Genomic DNA, 15,710 nt, shown 5'->3' on the forward strand with positions numbered 1-15,710 from the left:
CTGCTCAGCTGGGTTTTTTTTCCCCCACCACAGCTGCTCTGAGTAGGGTGACCAGACATCCTGATTTCATCAGGACTGTACGGATATTAGGGGCTTTGTCTTCTAAAGGACCCTATTACCCCCCCATACCTATGCTATCTGGTTACCCCAGCTCCGAGGGGAGCGCTGAAAAAATTTTTTTGCTTTGATTGGCAAAACACCCAGGCCCAGTTCCGAGCAGCCTCCCAGCATTCCTCTGAACCCGTAGCCATGCCCACCCCAAATACCACAGAGGTCCAATAATCCTCAGCCCCCCTCCTGCCCAGACACCACATCTGCAGTTACATTTCGCTCCCCACAAGACGCTCCTTCCCCGCCACACACACATCCTTCTGAGGGAAACAAGGAGTCAGGTCCTGCCTCCCACTGTTTGAAGGGATCCTGTGAGAGAAATCTGTGCCACGCATGGAGCTGCATAAATCCTGGCAGCTGTGCAGGGGTGGGGGATGACTGATGAGGAAAAGCAAAGAGAAGGGATTCCTCAAAGGAAGGGGCAACAATAAGAGATTGGAAGCGGGAGAGAGAGGGCACTTGATGAATGAGGGTGCAGGGAATGTTCCTCCAGGGACAGACTAGAAGGCATGAAGCCGACAGTTGTGGAAGGAGAAGTGATGGGAGAGGACAGAGAAGCTAGTAGGAAGGGAGGTTCTAACCTATCTCCTAAGGGTGATGTATGTACAAGGCTCCATGGTGTAAGAGTCTTTAAATGCAGGGTAACACATCATGCTCATCATCCACCTTTCCATCTTCCCATACCCTCTGTGTGTAATGTAAGTAAGGTTTTTTCCCTGCATTAATCCTGTCAGAAGGGTCCACTTTATGAGTCATCTCCCTCCAAAGTGCTCTGTTCAGTGCCATATCCTCTATCACACCACATGCTAACATGCCTTCCTTTAGGACATCCCATTACTTCTTCTTGGATCAGCTTCCTCTCTTTTCCCTTCCATCTTGATCTCTTGGTCTCTCTTACCCATGTAGTTGTCAGGACCAACCAATCTGAGCCTGAACTCCCTCATTTTTTCATTCATGGATGTTACTTTGAGCATGTCTCTAACATACACATTCCTCGGGTGGTCTTTCTCACTTAGACCACTCATCCAGCTCAACATTTACATTTCTGGGGAATGGATCATTTGCTCATGTTTCTTCTTTGTGGCCCAACACTCACTGCCATACAGTAAACGTCGATGAACCAGTTTTATAGACCTTCTCTTTTAATCTTACTGGTATCTTCCAATTGCTTACTATGCTACTTATCTCTCTCCATTTGAGCACCATTTGAGTTCTAAATGTCGTAAAACTGGGTTAAATAGTGACACTAAATAAATACTAGCAGTTGAAAGTCTGTGCTGTCGCACAGGAATAATTCCTAATGTCATGTGTGCAAAAAAGCCAAAAATGTCTGAGAACTTAAAAACTGCACTGTAACAGGCAGCACATCCAAATGATGACTGAAAGGAGAGATACTCTAAACATCAAGAGCTCTCAGCCATGCTTGTAGCTGTTTCCTTCACTTCACACTGACTCTACAGACATTCTCGGCTTGGATGTGATGTTTGGGGTTATTGTGTATGTTGGTTGTGTTGCTGTGTTGATTTGTGTGTGGTTGTGTTGTGCTGGGAGAGCTGTGTGGATTTGCACAGGGGGCAGCTGGGCCTACAGGTTTGTCAGCTGGCCCAAGTAATCCACCCTCTATGCAGTGTTCCTCATACAGCCAATGAATTTGTTGCATGCAAGTTAGCTGTAGAAAAAAGGTGGTGACTGGTTGAGTTTCCCTGAATATTACAATGGTCTAGGAGTCTGGGCAGGGCCTAAATACATGCCCTACTGTACCTGTGGGAGTAATTCATAAATTCAAAATGGCTGAGAATTTAAAAACTGGATGGTAACAAACCACAAAACCTAATGATTTTTCCACCGGGTGATACTCTGAACAAAAGGAGCTCAACCACGCTTGTTGTCACTTCCCTCCCTTCCCACTGACTCAGCAGACATGTTAGGTTTCAGAGTGACGCACAGACGGACATTCCTGGAATTTTATTTTATAGATTTAAGACGCCAGAGTTGAGTTACAAAAATTATAGAAAGAATCTGTATGAAGAGTAAAAGATTAATCCTACTGAATTTATCTGAACCTGCTTGGGTAAAGTGGGGAGTGCAAACGCCAGTTCAGTCCCCTGCCACAGAAACTCTCCCCACTGAAGCAGAATGTCATCGTCATAATTCACTAGCATTGACTGAACAAACCCAAAATGCTGGACATTGTTACTAGCTCCTTGTGAACAGAGCAGCCTTTACAGCTGTTAAAGAAGCTTTCATGGGTGTCAACTACACCACAAATGAACTAAAAACAGCTTATGTTGAGAATAGATTTACACCTGAGCCCATTTGAGAACACTGCAGGATTATTGTACATGCCATTAGAGTCAATTATGTAGTTATTTTATGGTATAACACTTAATTTTGTTAAATCCTAGTTACTTAAAAAGTTGACTAATTTGTCTGTGCATTTCCTGGCAATTAGTTAATTTCTGTCACTGTATTAAGGAGTTCAAGATCACAGACAATCAAATTAATCACCTCAGGAAATGGAGGTCACTTTTCAAGGTATTTACCGAGGAATAACAATGAGCTGGTAGGACATTGGGGCATTTGAGGTTAATGTCATCGGAGTTATATCAATATCCTTGGGGTCAATGAGAGGCTTCAAGGTAAAGTTCTGCAAAATCGTTGTCAGTAGCAAAAATAGCTCCATCCGAGCCAGAGCTTCTCCCAGGCAACTCCGTTTCCCTGCAATGAAAAAGGAATATTGAAGAGATGCTGGAGATCTTTCTTTGCAGCATTTTACATGCTGTTTCTATGGACGGAGGATAATGGAAGTCACTCCGAGTTCAAGATGGTAGGAAAGCATTTGGGGCTTAAGAAGCCATTCAAAGATTGTTATAAGGTTTGAGTTCCATATATAAAGCGATCTTTTTTAAATCCAGGTTGGGAAGATGTGGGATTTGAGGAATAGTTTATGCACTTCCCAAGTTAGCTAATAAGTGTTAAGGGGCAAGTAATGTGGTGGTTATTGTGTAACAAGTAAGGAGGTGTGGGCAGGATCATGAGTAGGTGGATGAAGGAATAATTGATCATGCATTCATTTACAGCAGACAGACACCAGAAAAGCATGAAGTTGCCAAGCAGAGCAAAGAGAGGAGTATGTGTAGTGCGTCTGAAAAGTCACTTCAGACAGCTAGCAGGAAGTAACATGGTTTAAAGACTGATAGATGTTTTACTAGAGTGAGAGACTCTTCTTCATGGACCACCTGAAAACCCTCTGCAGACAGTGTGAGCCAGTAGAGTCATCAAGGCAAAGCTAGAAGACAGTCTGAGATCTGAAATAAACATGGATAACTTTACCTATAGAAAAAGGCATGAAGAAGTCACTCTTCTTGAAGGCACCATTTTCATCCAAGAAATGCCCTGGGTTAAATTGCTCTGGCTTTGGAAATTCCTTGCTGTCATATAGGACTGACTGCAGTACAGGGAATATAGTGGTGCCCTAAATTAGTAAACATATAAACAGAGTTAAAGTGGATACTATCCAAACCAGAGAAACCTTCAAAATTCAGAGCTGGACAGTGGGACCCATCTTGATTTTTCTTTATTTCCTTGCAGCTCCTGAACTTCATGTTTTCAACCAGAAGTAGAAATATTAAAATTCCATGAGAAGAGCTAATCCCACTGAAGTCCCATCCACAGGGAAATCCTGAAATCTCTTCAGAGAGGTTGTTCCTATCTGATCATTATCCTGAATTCAACATCAAAAAGTTTGGGGAGAGTTTGGCTAAGATCTAGAAATTTCACTTGCACCTCTGAGCTGATGCTCTGAAGCATTTGAGGTTTCCTGGTCAAGATACTGTATTGATCACACCAACAGTTTCCCCATAATTCATAATTAAGCTAAAAGCCCCATGCAATTTTACAGTGAAACTCAGTCAGCAACCCCGCCCCGAGTATGGAGAGTTCTGGTGCATTTTAACACCTCAACAGGTTCAGAGTTTGGTGGAGATTAGAACTGGGTAAAATTTATCAGACAAATACAGTTTATCCACCAGAAATGCAGTTTCAGCTGATCTGAAACTATTTGCAAATTTGACCCAATTAGTTTTGTCTGGGAAAAAGTTCAGAAAACATATATGAGTCGGGGTGTGTGTCTTCCTATAACTTTTAGTCCAGAGGCTAAGGTACTTGGGATGTGAGAGATGCAAGTTTGAATCCCCAATTTGGAGCAGCAATTTGAACTCAGCTCTTCCCCCCCCCCCATCCAAAATGAGAATTCTAACCTCCAAGCTCTCAGATATTCCAGGATAGGCTCCTTTCAATCTGTCCTTAGGAAGCTGTTCCACTTTTTATTAACATTTAAATATCCACTGAGCCAGCGAGAATGACTCTATAGCCTGGTGAGAAAGGCACTCACCTGGGAGGCAGGAGATGTGGATTCAAATCCCTCCTCTGAATCAAGCAGAGGGAAGATTTCAATCCACATTTCTTAACTCCCAGGTTTTTGGCCTAATGAAAATACAAAGTGGAACTGCTTGACCAGGAGGACTTGAGAACAGAATAACCTAAATGCCGGTGATTAGGGCACTCAGCTGGGAGGGGGAAGAACTGTGCTTGAGTCTCTGCTTCACTGAATATTTAAGTATTGATACAAAACAGAATAGCTTCAGCAAGAGAGATTGAGGACTCACCCCAGCATAGTCTATAGCCTGGTACTTAGGATATTCACTGGGAAAATCTGAGTTCAAGTCCCGGCTCCAGAGTGGAGGTACAAATCTAGGTCACCCACATCCCAGGAAAGTGCCCTATCCACTGGGCTAAAGCGTTAAAGAAGGGTGATAAAACCCACACCAAGATTTCTGAAGTAGACCAGATTTTTCCAACTTGCTGACAAATTGCAAAGATTTTCAGAAGCTAAATGAATATTTTTTCTGATTTTTTTTTGGCTTGCTGGCTGAACTGAGTTCAGTAACTGGCATCATCCGACTAACAGTAAGAGCCCGACTCAATTTTACAGAAACCTCAGCCTTGAAGCGTGGTTTGTTTTGTGTTGTGTATTTATCTGTACTGGTTTGCATTCAATTCCAGAAATGGGCAAAGGTGTGGGGAGCTCTGATACTTTTTAAACTTATTCATTCATTACTCATTTGCATGCGCTATTTTGTTTTGATTTGACCGAACAGTGTCAAGAAGTTTCCCCAGAAACACCCCCCTTTGGCCTCAAAAAAGAGGGCAATGATTGCACGCATTGGTGTGATACCAAAATCTTAGCTGCACATCGTTGCTAAAGTTGTTCTCTATTCCGTATCTTACTGCTTCGCAACTAGGCTCTCAAACCCTCTTCTGGATGGAAACCCTAACCTGCAGACTATGAAAGTCTGCATACAGGGGCTTAGAAAGTTTCAATATAATTGGTACATTCCTGGCAATTATTTAAAACTCCGACCACATAAAAACTGGCCAAACTATTTCTGTTGTGAATGAAGAACTGGCCCTTTCCCCGAGAACTGACCTTGGGGATAATGTATTGTCTGAAACGAGTGTCTCTAGTCACAGCACGTGGGACACCAAGAGGGGCAAGAGAGACGAATCTCTGGGTCTCATGGACCACAGCATCTGTATAGGGCATCTGGCTTCGGTCCGCCATGCAGGGGCTTCGGCTTCGGCCAATCACACGGTCAATCTCTTCGTGAACCTTCTCTGTCATCAAATTAATGAGGTTTAACACCAAGACTAAAGAACAGGATTCCCATAGATTTGCCCAACAGTCTGTTGCTCTGCCCCCAAAACACAAGTCTCAGCAGATGGACATTGGGAATATAACAAAACAGGTGAAATTTTGTGTTACAGAAACTACTGTACTTCGTATCTATGACAAAGGGCCAACAATGTAATTACTGGGCAGTGATATTGTTCATACCTGGTTCTATTACTAACTAGAGCACAATGTAAAATTATCACCAGTGCATCTAAATATCTACTAAGCAAGAGAGTCCCAAAGCATCTCCCCCTGCAAGGCCATTTGCTAATATGCAGGGCCGTCCTGCTCCGGCTCTTCCCCAGGGCCCCCGCCTCTGCTCCGCCCCACCTCTTCCTGCCCCAGCCCCGCCCACACTCCTCTGAGGACTCCAGAAGTGGTCGGGCCTGCACTCACCGGTAAGTAGGGTGACCAGATGTCCCGATTTTATAGGGACAATCCTGATTTTTGGGTCTTTTTCTTATAATAGGCTCCTATTACCCCCCACCTCCTGTCCCGATTTTTCACATTTGCTGTCTGGTCACCCTACCGGTAAGTGGAGTGACCCTGCCCCAGCCTGCTCTGCTCCCCTGGCTCCCAGCCGTGCCGCCGGTGAGTGCTGGGGGGCAGTTCCCCCCTCCCTCCAAGCCTGGGAACCAGGGGAGCGGAGCAGGCTGGGGCCAGGTCACTCTACTTCCTGCAGGAAGTGGCCAGCACCCCTCTCCCCCTTCCCCCATGGAGGCCTGGAGCTAACCCCCTCCCTCCCGTGGAGGCCTGTGGCGGGGCCCCACACAGCTCCCCCCTCTCCCCCCCCGCGTTGGGGCTCCATAGGGCACCAAAATAGCTAGGGACGGCCCTGCTAATATGAAGTTGGAATTAGCACTGGATATAGCTGTTTTTTTAGCACTGGCAGAGCTTTGATTTAAGCCCTTACATGATCCTGTCCTCTACAAGCCCATTAAATCCAAGGGCAAAACATTTTGCCTTTGCCTTCATTCAGGGGAAAGGGGCCCGTTTGACAGCCCCGGAATGTGAAAGCATCTGTTACCCACAGAACAGACACAGCCTGGTTAGTGGCAGTGCAGGCTTCTCTTTTACAAACACTGCAATTAAACACCCGTGGCTGGCCATGTCAGCTGACTCAGGCTCGCAGGACTCAGGCTACGGGGCTGTTTAGACGTTAGGGCTCAGGCTGGAGCCAAGGCTCAGGGACCCCAGGAAGAGGGAGGATCCCCAAGCCAAAACATCTATACTGCAGTTAAACAGCCCCGTAGCCCAAGACCTATGAGCCAGACCCAGCTGACCCGGGCCAGCCACAGATGTTTAATTGTAGTGTAGACATACACATACACTTCCCTTATCAGAGAACCTGAACGCTGATCTGGATTTGAGAGAGGAATTCAGCCTTTGGATCCTCTGCTCAGATGGCCAATATAGGGACAAGTAATGCCCATTGTACTGGTGCTTTTTGGATGAGAACTTCTGCCTGCAGGGGAGTGGAGTAAGAAAGTCCCCCACACATCTTCAACTCACTTCACATGAACCAAAGAACATCCACCACATGGCAGTCACGTGGGTCACTGCCAACCCAGGCCAGATGGTATCTGGTGATTTAATGGGGGAGGCTCTGCCTACATTTACTGATCTAGAGAGCCAGGCACTCCTCACATCTCCCCAAGACTTGACATTGTGTGTGTGTGTGTGTGTGTGTGTGTGTGTGTGTGTGTGTGTGTGTGTGTGTGTGTGTGTGTGTGAGTGAGACTGTTACCTTCTATTTCTGGGTATTTCATAAGAAGCAGGAGTCCATGTTTCAAGGTGGCACTGGTTGTCCCTGTTCCAGCAAAGAATAAGCCTAATGTTCTTCTTAACATGTTCTCAGTGGTAAATTCTGACTGGCTGTTGTGTTGCTCCTGCAGAAAGATTTGGTAGAGATGCGGACACAGACTAACACGGCTGCTACTCTGAAACTTGGTAGAGATGGTTGATAATTGATTGTAAAAGCGTCGGATCTATTGTCAGAAGCCAAAGAAGTCTCATCTTCTACCCAAAATGTGACCCACCTGGCATCGTTATACAAATCCTACAGAAATGGGCCATAGTACTGGAGATTACAGCAGCATTATTGCAGTGCTTTGGGCCATTTCTGTTCACTAAGGTGGTTTTACATGAATGAGGTGAATAGGGCTTCCCCCTTTATATTATAATTTCCTTGTCTCCCTTTAGGGGCTTCTGAAAAGCCACGTACTCTGTTGTTCCTTAATAAATAAATAGCACTGATATGTATAACCCACTCCCCAATAAAGGGGAAGGGCTGCGGCTATCACCTACCTGTTTTATTTTGATGAGGAAAGCATCGATGAAGTCTCGAGGGCAGCTGGGCTCCAGGGACTCTCTGTGCATCTCCACTCTCTCCAGAACAAACTTTCTCAACTCCTCAAAGTGTTTAAAGATTCTCTGGTGAGGCCCAGGGATGTAATGCATGAGAGTCGGGAAAAAATTGTACAGCTGTAAAGATTGAAAAAAAACCCACATCTTGGTTTTCCTGGGCAGAGAAGCTTCCTTCATAGTATTTACTCAAATGACTTAACTACAGCAGCACAGACTCTTCTGTGACATCTTATTTTCTAAATGGATTCTAAAGAACTTTGAAAACTTTACCAACTCACATTACCCAATGCATATATATTCGACACACAAAGTTCAGTGACATTCAGTTACATTAGCTAAAAGACTCTCCATTATTTTCAAAATAAAACCATCTTCAATAGACACATCTTGTTCTTGAAAAATCACACTGAAGTGCTCTATCTTAACTCTGAACACAGATTTTCTTGCCAAGTGAAAGCACATTATAGATTTTCAAAGGGAAATTTACTTTAGTCGTGCTGATGTCGAATTTAAGAGACCCACATTCTCTGCCAATGTAACTCCATTGATTTCGAATGAGTTATGCCAGCAGACAGTTTGGCCCTTCATTTGGTACATTTAGTGAGGTTTTCAGGAAGGGGGCATGGAGGTAAGTGGCTGTGAGCTGGAAGTGAAAAGGAGTTTATTTTGGAGGTGAGAAATATGTTCACATTCACTATCATGTTGCTTATGTAATAAGGCATGTGACGTGATTGGTATGGATGTTAACATTTTAACTGGCAACTTCCTTTACCGAAAATGTTGACAGTGAATATCCATAAGCAAATTTAATTCTGAGCTAATGACGTGTTTTTGTGTGGGAATTTAAACAATACTTAGGCCTGGTCTACACTATGACTTTAATTCGGATTTAGCAGCGTTAAATCGAATTAACCCTGCACCCGTCCACACAACTAAGCCATTTATCTTGAAATAAAGGGCTCTTAAAATCCATTTCTGTACTCCACCCCAACGAGCGGAGTAGCGCCAAAATCGATATTGTCATTTCGAATTAGGGTTAGTGTGGCCGCAATTCGATGGCATTGGCCTCCGGGAGCTATCCCACAGTGCACCATTGTGACCGCTCTGGACAGCAATCTGAACTCGGATGCACTGGCCAGGTAGACAGGAAAAGCCCCGCGAACATTTGAATTTTATTTCCTGTTTGCCCAGCGCGGAAAGCACAGGTGACCACAGATAGCTCATCAGCACAGGTAACCATGCAGGCCGATAATCGAAAAAGAGCACCAGCATGGACCGTACGGGAGGTACTGGATCTGATCGCTATATGGGGAGAGGATTCAGTGCTAGCAGAACTTCGTTCGAAAAGACGAAATGCCAAAACTTTTGAAAAAATCTCCAAGGGAATGATGGAGAGAGGCCACAATAGGGACTCAGATCAAAGTCAAGGAGCTCAGACAAGTCTATCAAAAAACAAAGGAGGCAAACGGTCGCTCCGGGTCAGAGCCGTGGACATGCCGCTTCTACGCCGAGCTGCATGCAGTTCTGGGGGGGCCGCCACCACTACCCCACCTCTGACCATAGATTCCGAGGCGGGGGTAATCTCATCAGTTACACCTGAGGATTCTGCGGACGGGGAAGAGGAGGAGGAGGAGGAGGACGAGCTTGCGGAGAGCACACAGCACTCCGTTCTCCCCAACAGCCAGGATCTTTTTCTCAGCCTGACTGAAGTATCCTTCCAACCCTCCCAAGCCAGTATCCAAGACCATGACCCCATGGAAGGGACCTCAGGTGAGTTTACCTTTTAAAATATAAAACTTGTTTTAAAAGCAAGCGTTTTTTAATGATTACTTTGCCCTGAGGCCTTGGGATGCATTTGCAGCCAGTACAGCTACTGGAAAAGTCTGTTAACATGTCTGGGGATGGAGCGGAAATCCTCCAGGGACATCTCTATGAAGCTCTCCTGGAGGTACTCCAAAAGCCTTGCCACAAGGTTTTTGGGCAGTGCAGCCTTATTCCGTCCTCCATGGTAGGACACTTGACCACGCCATGATTGCAGCAAGTAATCTGGTATCATTGCATGACAAAACCTGGCAGCGTATGGTCCCGGTGTTTGCTGGCATTCAAGCAACATCCGTTCTTTATCTCGCTGTGTAATCCTCAGGAGAGTGATATAGCTCATGGTAACCTGGTTGAAATACGGGAATTTAATTAGGGGGACAGAGGTGGCCGTTCCTACTGGGCTGTTTGTCTGTGGCTGAAAAGAAATCCTTCCCTGCAGTTATCCAAGCGCGGGGGGGGAGGGAATTGGCCTTGAGCTTTTCGCGTTTGGCTAGCAGGGATCTTCCCTGATATCAGCCACGTGGTGGGGGGAGGGATAAAGCGATCATCCAGAGAATTGGATGGGGGGTGGGGTTAGTTTGTTTTCTGCTGCTGAAGGTTAACAGGAAAACCGCAGCACTCAACAGGCTTTGCTTGGTATGTGGGAAAGAAGGGCGCAGAAGCCGAAAGACAATGGTTTACCATGGCTGCATGCAAGCCGAATTCTGTTGCCCAGACCTGCGTCTGTGATCTCTAGCAGCAAAGCCACAGGCACACAATATTAAGAGGCAAAATGCGACCTTGCACAGAAATCACATGTGCTATGTAATGTGAATAGTGTTGGTCACCGTGAAAGAGTATAAGCATTGTTCTGCAAAATGTATCTTTTTAAAAAATTCTCTCCTTTTTTCCCTCCCTCCAGCAGCTGCAAATTTTTCAAGCCTCCCTCCTCTGTCCCGAAGGCTATCTCAGATAAGGCGTCAGAAAAAGAAGACACGAGACGAGATGTTCGCGGAAATCATGGAATCGACCCGCAGTAAAAGAGCTCATCTGAATGAGTGGAAGGACATGGTTTCAAAGTATAGAAAAGAAGCCAGTGAACGTGAGGACAGGAGGGACCAACATGAAGACATGAGGGACCAACGTGAGGACAGGAGGGACCAATGTGGGGAGAGGAGAGACGCTCGAGATGAGAGGTGGCGGCAGGAAGATCAGAGGAGGCAAGGATGCAACGCTGGGGCTGCTGCGTGAGCAAACAGACATGCTCTGGCGTCTGGTGGAGCTTCAGGAATGGCAGCAGGATAACAGAGTGCCGCTACAGCCCCTGTATAACCCCCTCCCCCCTCACCATGTTCCATAGCCTCCTCACCCAGACGTGTAAGAACGCGGGGGGGGGGAGGCTCCGTACACCTTCCCATTCCACCCCAGTGGACAGCCCAAGCAAAAGGCTGTCATTTTTTTAACCTTTTTTTAATGGCCTTTTCCTTCCCACCGATCCTCCTCCCAAACCCCACCCGGGTTCTCTCCCTCTTTTTATAATCAATTAATAAAGAATAAATGGTTTTTAAATGATAGTGACTTTATTTCCTTTGAAAGCAAGCTGGGGGAAGGGGGAGGGTGAGTTCCTTACAGAGAATGAGTCAATAAAGGGGACGGGTTTTCATGAAGGAGAAACAAACAAATTTCACACTGTAGCCTGGCCAGTCATGAAACTGGTTTTCAAAACTTCTCTGATGCGCAGCGCTTCCTGGTGTGCTCTTCTAATCGCCATGGTGTCTGGCTTCACGTAATCAGCAGCCAGGCGATTTGCCTCAGCCTTCTACCCTGCCATAAAGATCTCCCCCTTACTTTCACAGAGATTGTGGAGCACACAGTAAGCAGCAATAACAATGGGGATATTGGTTTGGCTGAGGTCTGAGCGAGTCAGTAACGATCCCCAGCGACCTTTTAAACGGCCAAATGCACATTCTACCACCATTCTGCACTTGCTCAGCCTGTAGTTGAATAGCTCCTGACTCCTGTCAAGGCTGCCTGTGTATGGCTTCATGAGCCATGGCATTAAGGGGTAGGCTGGGTCCCCAAGAATAACTATTGGCATTTCAACATCCCCAACAGTTATTTTCTGGTCCGGGAAGTAAGTCCCTTGCTGCAGCCATTTAAACAGATTAGTGTTCCTGAAGACGCGAGGGTCATGAACCCTTCCCGGCCATCCCACGTTGATGTTAGTGAAACGTCCCTTGTGATCCACAAGTGCTTGCAGCACCATTGAAAAGTACCCCTTGCGGTTTATGTACTGGGTACCCTGGTGCTCCGGTGCCAAGATAGGGATATGGGTTCCATCTATCGCCCCACCACAGTTAGGGAATCCCATTGCAGCAAAGCCATCCACTATGACCTGCACATTTCCCAGAGTCACTACCTTTCGTAGCAGCAGCTCAGTGATTGCTTGGGCTACTTGGATCACAGCAGCCCCCACAGTAGATTTGCCCACTCCAAATTGATTCCCGACTGACCGGTAGCTGTCTGGCATTGCAAGCTTCCACAGGGCGATTGCCACTCGCTTCTCAACTGTGAGGGCTGCTCTCATCTTGGTATTCTGGCACTTCAGGGCAGGGGAAAGCAAGTCACAAAGTTCCATGAAAGTGCCCTTACACATGCGAAAGTTTCGCAGCCACTGGGAATCGTCCCACACCTGCAACACTATGCGGTCCCACCAGTCTGTGCTTGTTTCCCAGGTCCAGAATTGGCGTTCCAAGGCTAGAACCTGCCCCATTAACAACATGATCTCCAAAGCACCGGGGCCCGCGGTTTGAGAGAATTCTGTGTCCATGTCCATGTCCTCATCACTCTTGTCGCTGCGCTGCCATCGCCGCCTCCTCCTCTCCTCATTTTTCTGGTCCTGGCTCAGCATAAACTGCACGAGAACGCGCGAGGTGTTTACAATGTTCATGACTGCTGTCTTGAGCTGAGTGGGCTCCATGCTTGCCGTGGTATGGAGTCTGCAGTGTTCACCCAGAAAAAAAGGCGCGAAATGGTTGTCTGCCATTGCTTTCATGAAGGGAGGGGTGAGGCTGTACCCAGAACCACCTGCGACAATGTTTTTTGCCCCATCAGGCACTGGGATCTCAACCCAGAATTTCAATGGGCGGGGGAGACTGTGGGAACTATGGGATAGCTATGGGATAACTACCCACAGTGCAATGCTCCGGAAATCGACGCTAGCCCCGGTACATGGACGCACACCGCCGAATTAATGTGCTTAGTGTGGCCGCATACATTTGACTTTATACAATCTGTTTCCAACATTCGAATTATATAAATTCGGATTAATCCCGTAGTGTAGACATACCCTTAGAAACAAGTTTGAAGCTGGGTTTGGTAGTAGCTGCAGCCTAACAAAAAGGAAAGCATTATGGGAATCTGAAATAACACTTGTTTATGGAAAATTAATAGTTAAAGAAAGAAATCTCTGTCCCCTCCCCCAGTACAAAGGAGAAGAATAGAATAAATCCCTGAACATACCGCTGTCCAGGGAGAGCACTGGAGCTTATTACTTTCCTCTATGAGATTTATTAAAGTCACAAACTTCTTATCTTCATAGTCAAACCGGTCCCCAAAGACGATGGAGCAGATGACATTGGAGACAGAATGGTTGAGGAAGAGGGTGGGGTCAAAGGGCCGCCCTGGAGCAAAACAAAAGTAATAAGAGTCAGTTTTAATTCAGTGTCTTCATTGTCAGCATCAGAGTCATGGGCAGCATGGGCATGTTATGTATCTCCAACCACAGGGCAAGACTCAAGGTGGGGCTGACAGCAATATGCCCTGGGGAGGGTGGGTTAGGGCTGCCCCAATCCCCACTCTTACCTCTCACACGCTAAATTAAACACTTGCAACTTTTCTTCTTGGCAATCAGTTTTCACTCTATCTGCTCTGCTGCTCTCTGCCTGGCACACTCTGGTCTGACCAGGGGCCATCAGTGCCTCTCTGAGTGACACCTGCCTGTCTGACTTGGGGCCCATTTCACAGAAAGGATCCCAACCCTTTCACAACAGGATCCTGCTCAGAGGGCTCTGCCTGAGCCATTGCACGTGTTGTTGTAGCATCATCACTAACTCCCAGAGCGCAGCAATCTCCCCTTGGCACTGCAAGCCCTGGCCGTGCAGCATAAATATACTGTTGTTGTGCTAGGGAAGGAGTAAAGGCTCCCAGCACAACAGCAGGGGGGATGGGTCTGCTTTCTGCCTTCAGAGTGCGCTAAGCAGGCCTTCGGTGTGCACTAAGCAGGCCCCACAGCTCAGCTAACGCAGCTGGAGAGGCTGAATTTCCCACTGGCTCACGAGTGACATCTTAGCTTCCGTTTCAGGTTCTCCCTTCCTCATAAGCACAAGGAACACACGGGGCTGATCACTGAGAGCTGACCTGGGGCTGCAGCATCAGAGGGACCAGCACAACATTCCTGGGAATTATCGGCAAGAGTTCACTTCTCTGACCTGACACCACAGTGCTCATGGGGAACATCCAGAAGCAGCATTTTCTTCATGCACCAGACTCCTGCTCATGTCTCTCACCCGTCGATTTTCTTTGACTCATTCCGAACAGCAATATCTGTCCCTTGGCTCAGGGTGCACAAGTAGCAGCAGCAGCAGCACTAATGTGGTACCGGGGTGGGGAAGGGTCTCAGTGCATTCTCCTCTCCCACTCACAATTCACCAGATGGGCAGAGCCAACTTCAGTGTAGCCCTTAGTGTTGCATTAAATATTGCAAGGGGCAGGATGGTCTGTGGTTAAGGCAGTGGCCTGGGTCTCAGGAAATCTAGGAACAATTCCCAGCTCCACGGCAGACATCCCAGATGTGACCACAAGCAAGTCACTTCATCTCTCTGTCTCTCAGCTTTCTATTACTTAAATAAGGGAAACAATCCTGTAATTATTTGGGCTCCTCGGAGCTGGACTACACCAAAGCCCCAACGTACCAATAGTGCCCCAGGTGTACTTGATTCGGAGGCAAGCGCTTTAGGTCTTGTAGGCACTAGCCCTAATGGGGCTCAATAGCCACTCAGTCACACGGCTCAGGGAAAGGGAATGGGGTCAGGGCTGGCAACAAAGGGTACAGATACCCTAGGTACAGAGGCTTAAACAGTTACAGTTCCCAGTGAGGCCTAGTGGTTGCTGTTTCGCCCTGGGGCAGTCCAGGTGAGAGTCACAGTCCTTCAGGGCTTGTGCCTGGTGCACCCTCTCCAGCACAGTCTCTGTTCAAGCAAATAGGAGCTTTCAGGTTTCCAGGCCAAGCTCCATTAGTGTCTCTCATTGGGGTTCCTCTGCATGGCTCTCTGCCCAGCTGCTGCTGCTCCCCCATCGACTAGGGTTGCCAACTTTCTAATCACACAAAACTGAACACCCCTGCCCCGAGTCCGACCCCGTGCTGGCTCCAACCCCCAACTCTGTCGCTCACTCTTCCCCACCCTGGGTTGGAGTGTGGGAGGGGGGTGAGGGCTCTGGCTGGGATTGTGGGCTCTGGGCTTGGGCCGAGAGGTTTGAGATGCAGGGTGGGTGAGGGCTCTGGCTAGGGGTGTGGGCTCTGGGATGAGGGGTTTGGGGTACAGGAGGGGGCTCAGGGCTGGGGCAGGGATGTGGGAGGGGGTTCGGAGTGTGGGGTCCTGGCGGCACTTACCGTGGCTCCCAGGAAGCAGCCACCAGG

General features: G+C 47.3%; 1 protein-coding gene across 1 annotated transcript in view; it reads right to left on the minus strand.

Annotated features, from left to right (window-relative positions):
• Positions 1 to 2,061: 2,061 nt before the first annotated feature.
• LOC101943356 (cytochrome P450 2H2-like) overlaps positions 2,062 to 15,710 on the minus strand; it is a 29,258-nt gene continuing 15,609 nt past the window's right edge. Inside the window, exons 4-9 of the mRNA XM_065553344.1 lie at positions 13,535 to 13,695; positions 8,153 to 8,329; positions 7,593 to 7,734; positions 5,600 to 5,787; positions 3,445 to 3,586; positions 2,062 to 2,829 (exon numbers count right to left, since the gene is read on the minus strand). Coding sequence (XP_065409416.1) covers positions 2,651 to 2,829; positions 3,445 to 3,586; positions 5,600 to 5,787; positions 7,593 to 7,734; positions 8,153 to 8,329; positions 13,535 to 13,695 — 989 coding nt within the window. The 3' untranslated portion in view covers positions 2,062 to 2,650. The remainder of the gene's footprint in view (positions 2,830 to 3,444; positions 3,587 to 5,599; positions 5,788 to 7,592; positions 7,735 to 8,152; positions 8,330 to 13,534; positions 13,696 to 15,710) is intronic.

This window comes from Chrysemys picta, chromosome 7, assembly GCF_011386835.1.
Source record: "Chrysemys picta bellii isolate R12L10 chromosome 7, ASM1138683v2, whole genome shotgun sequence".
Lineage (NCBI taxonomy): Eukaryota > Metazoa > Chordata > Testudines > Emydidae > Chrysemys > Chrysemys picta.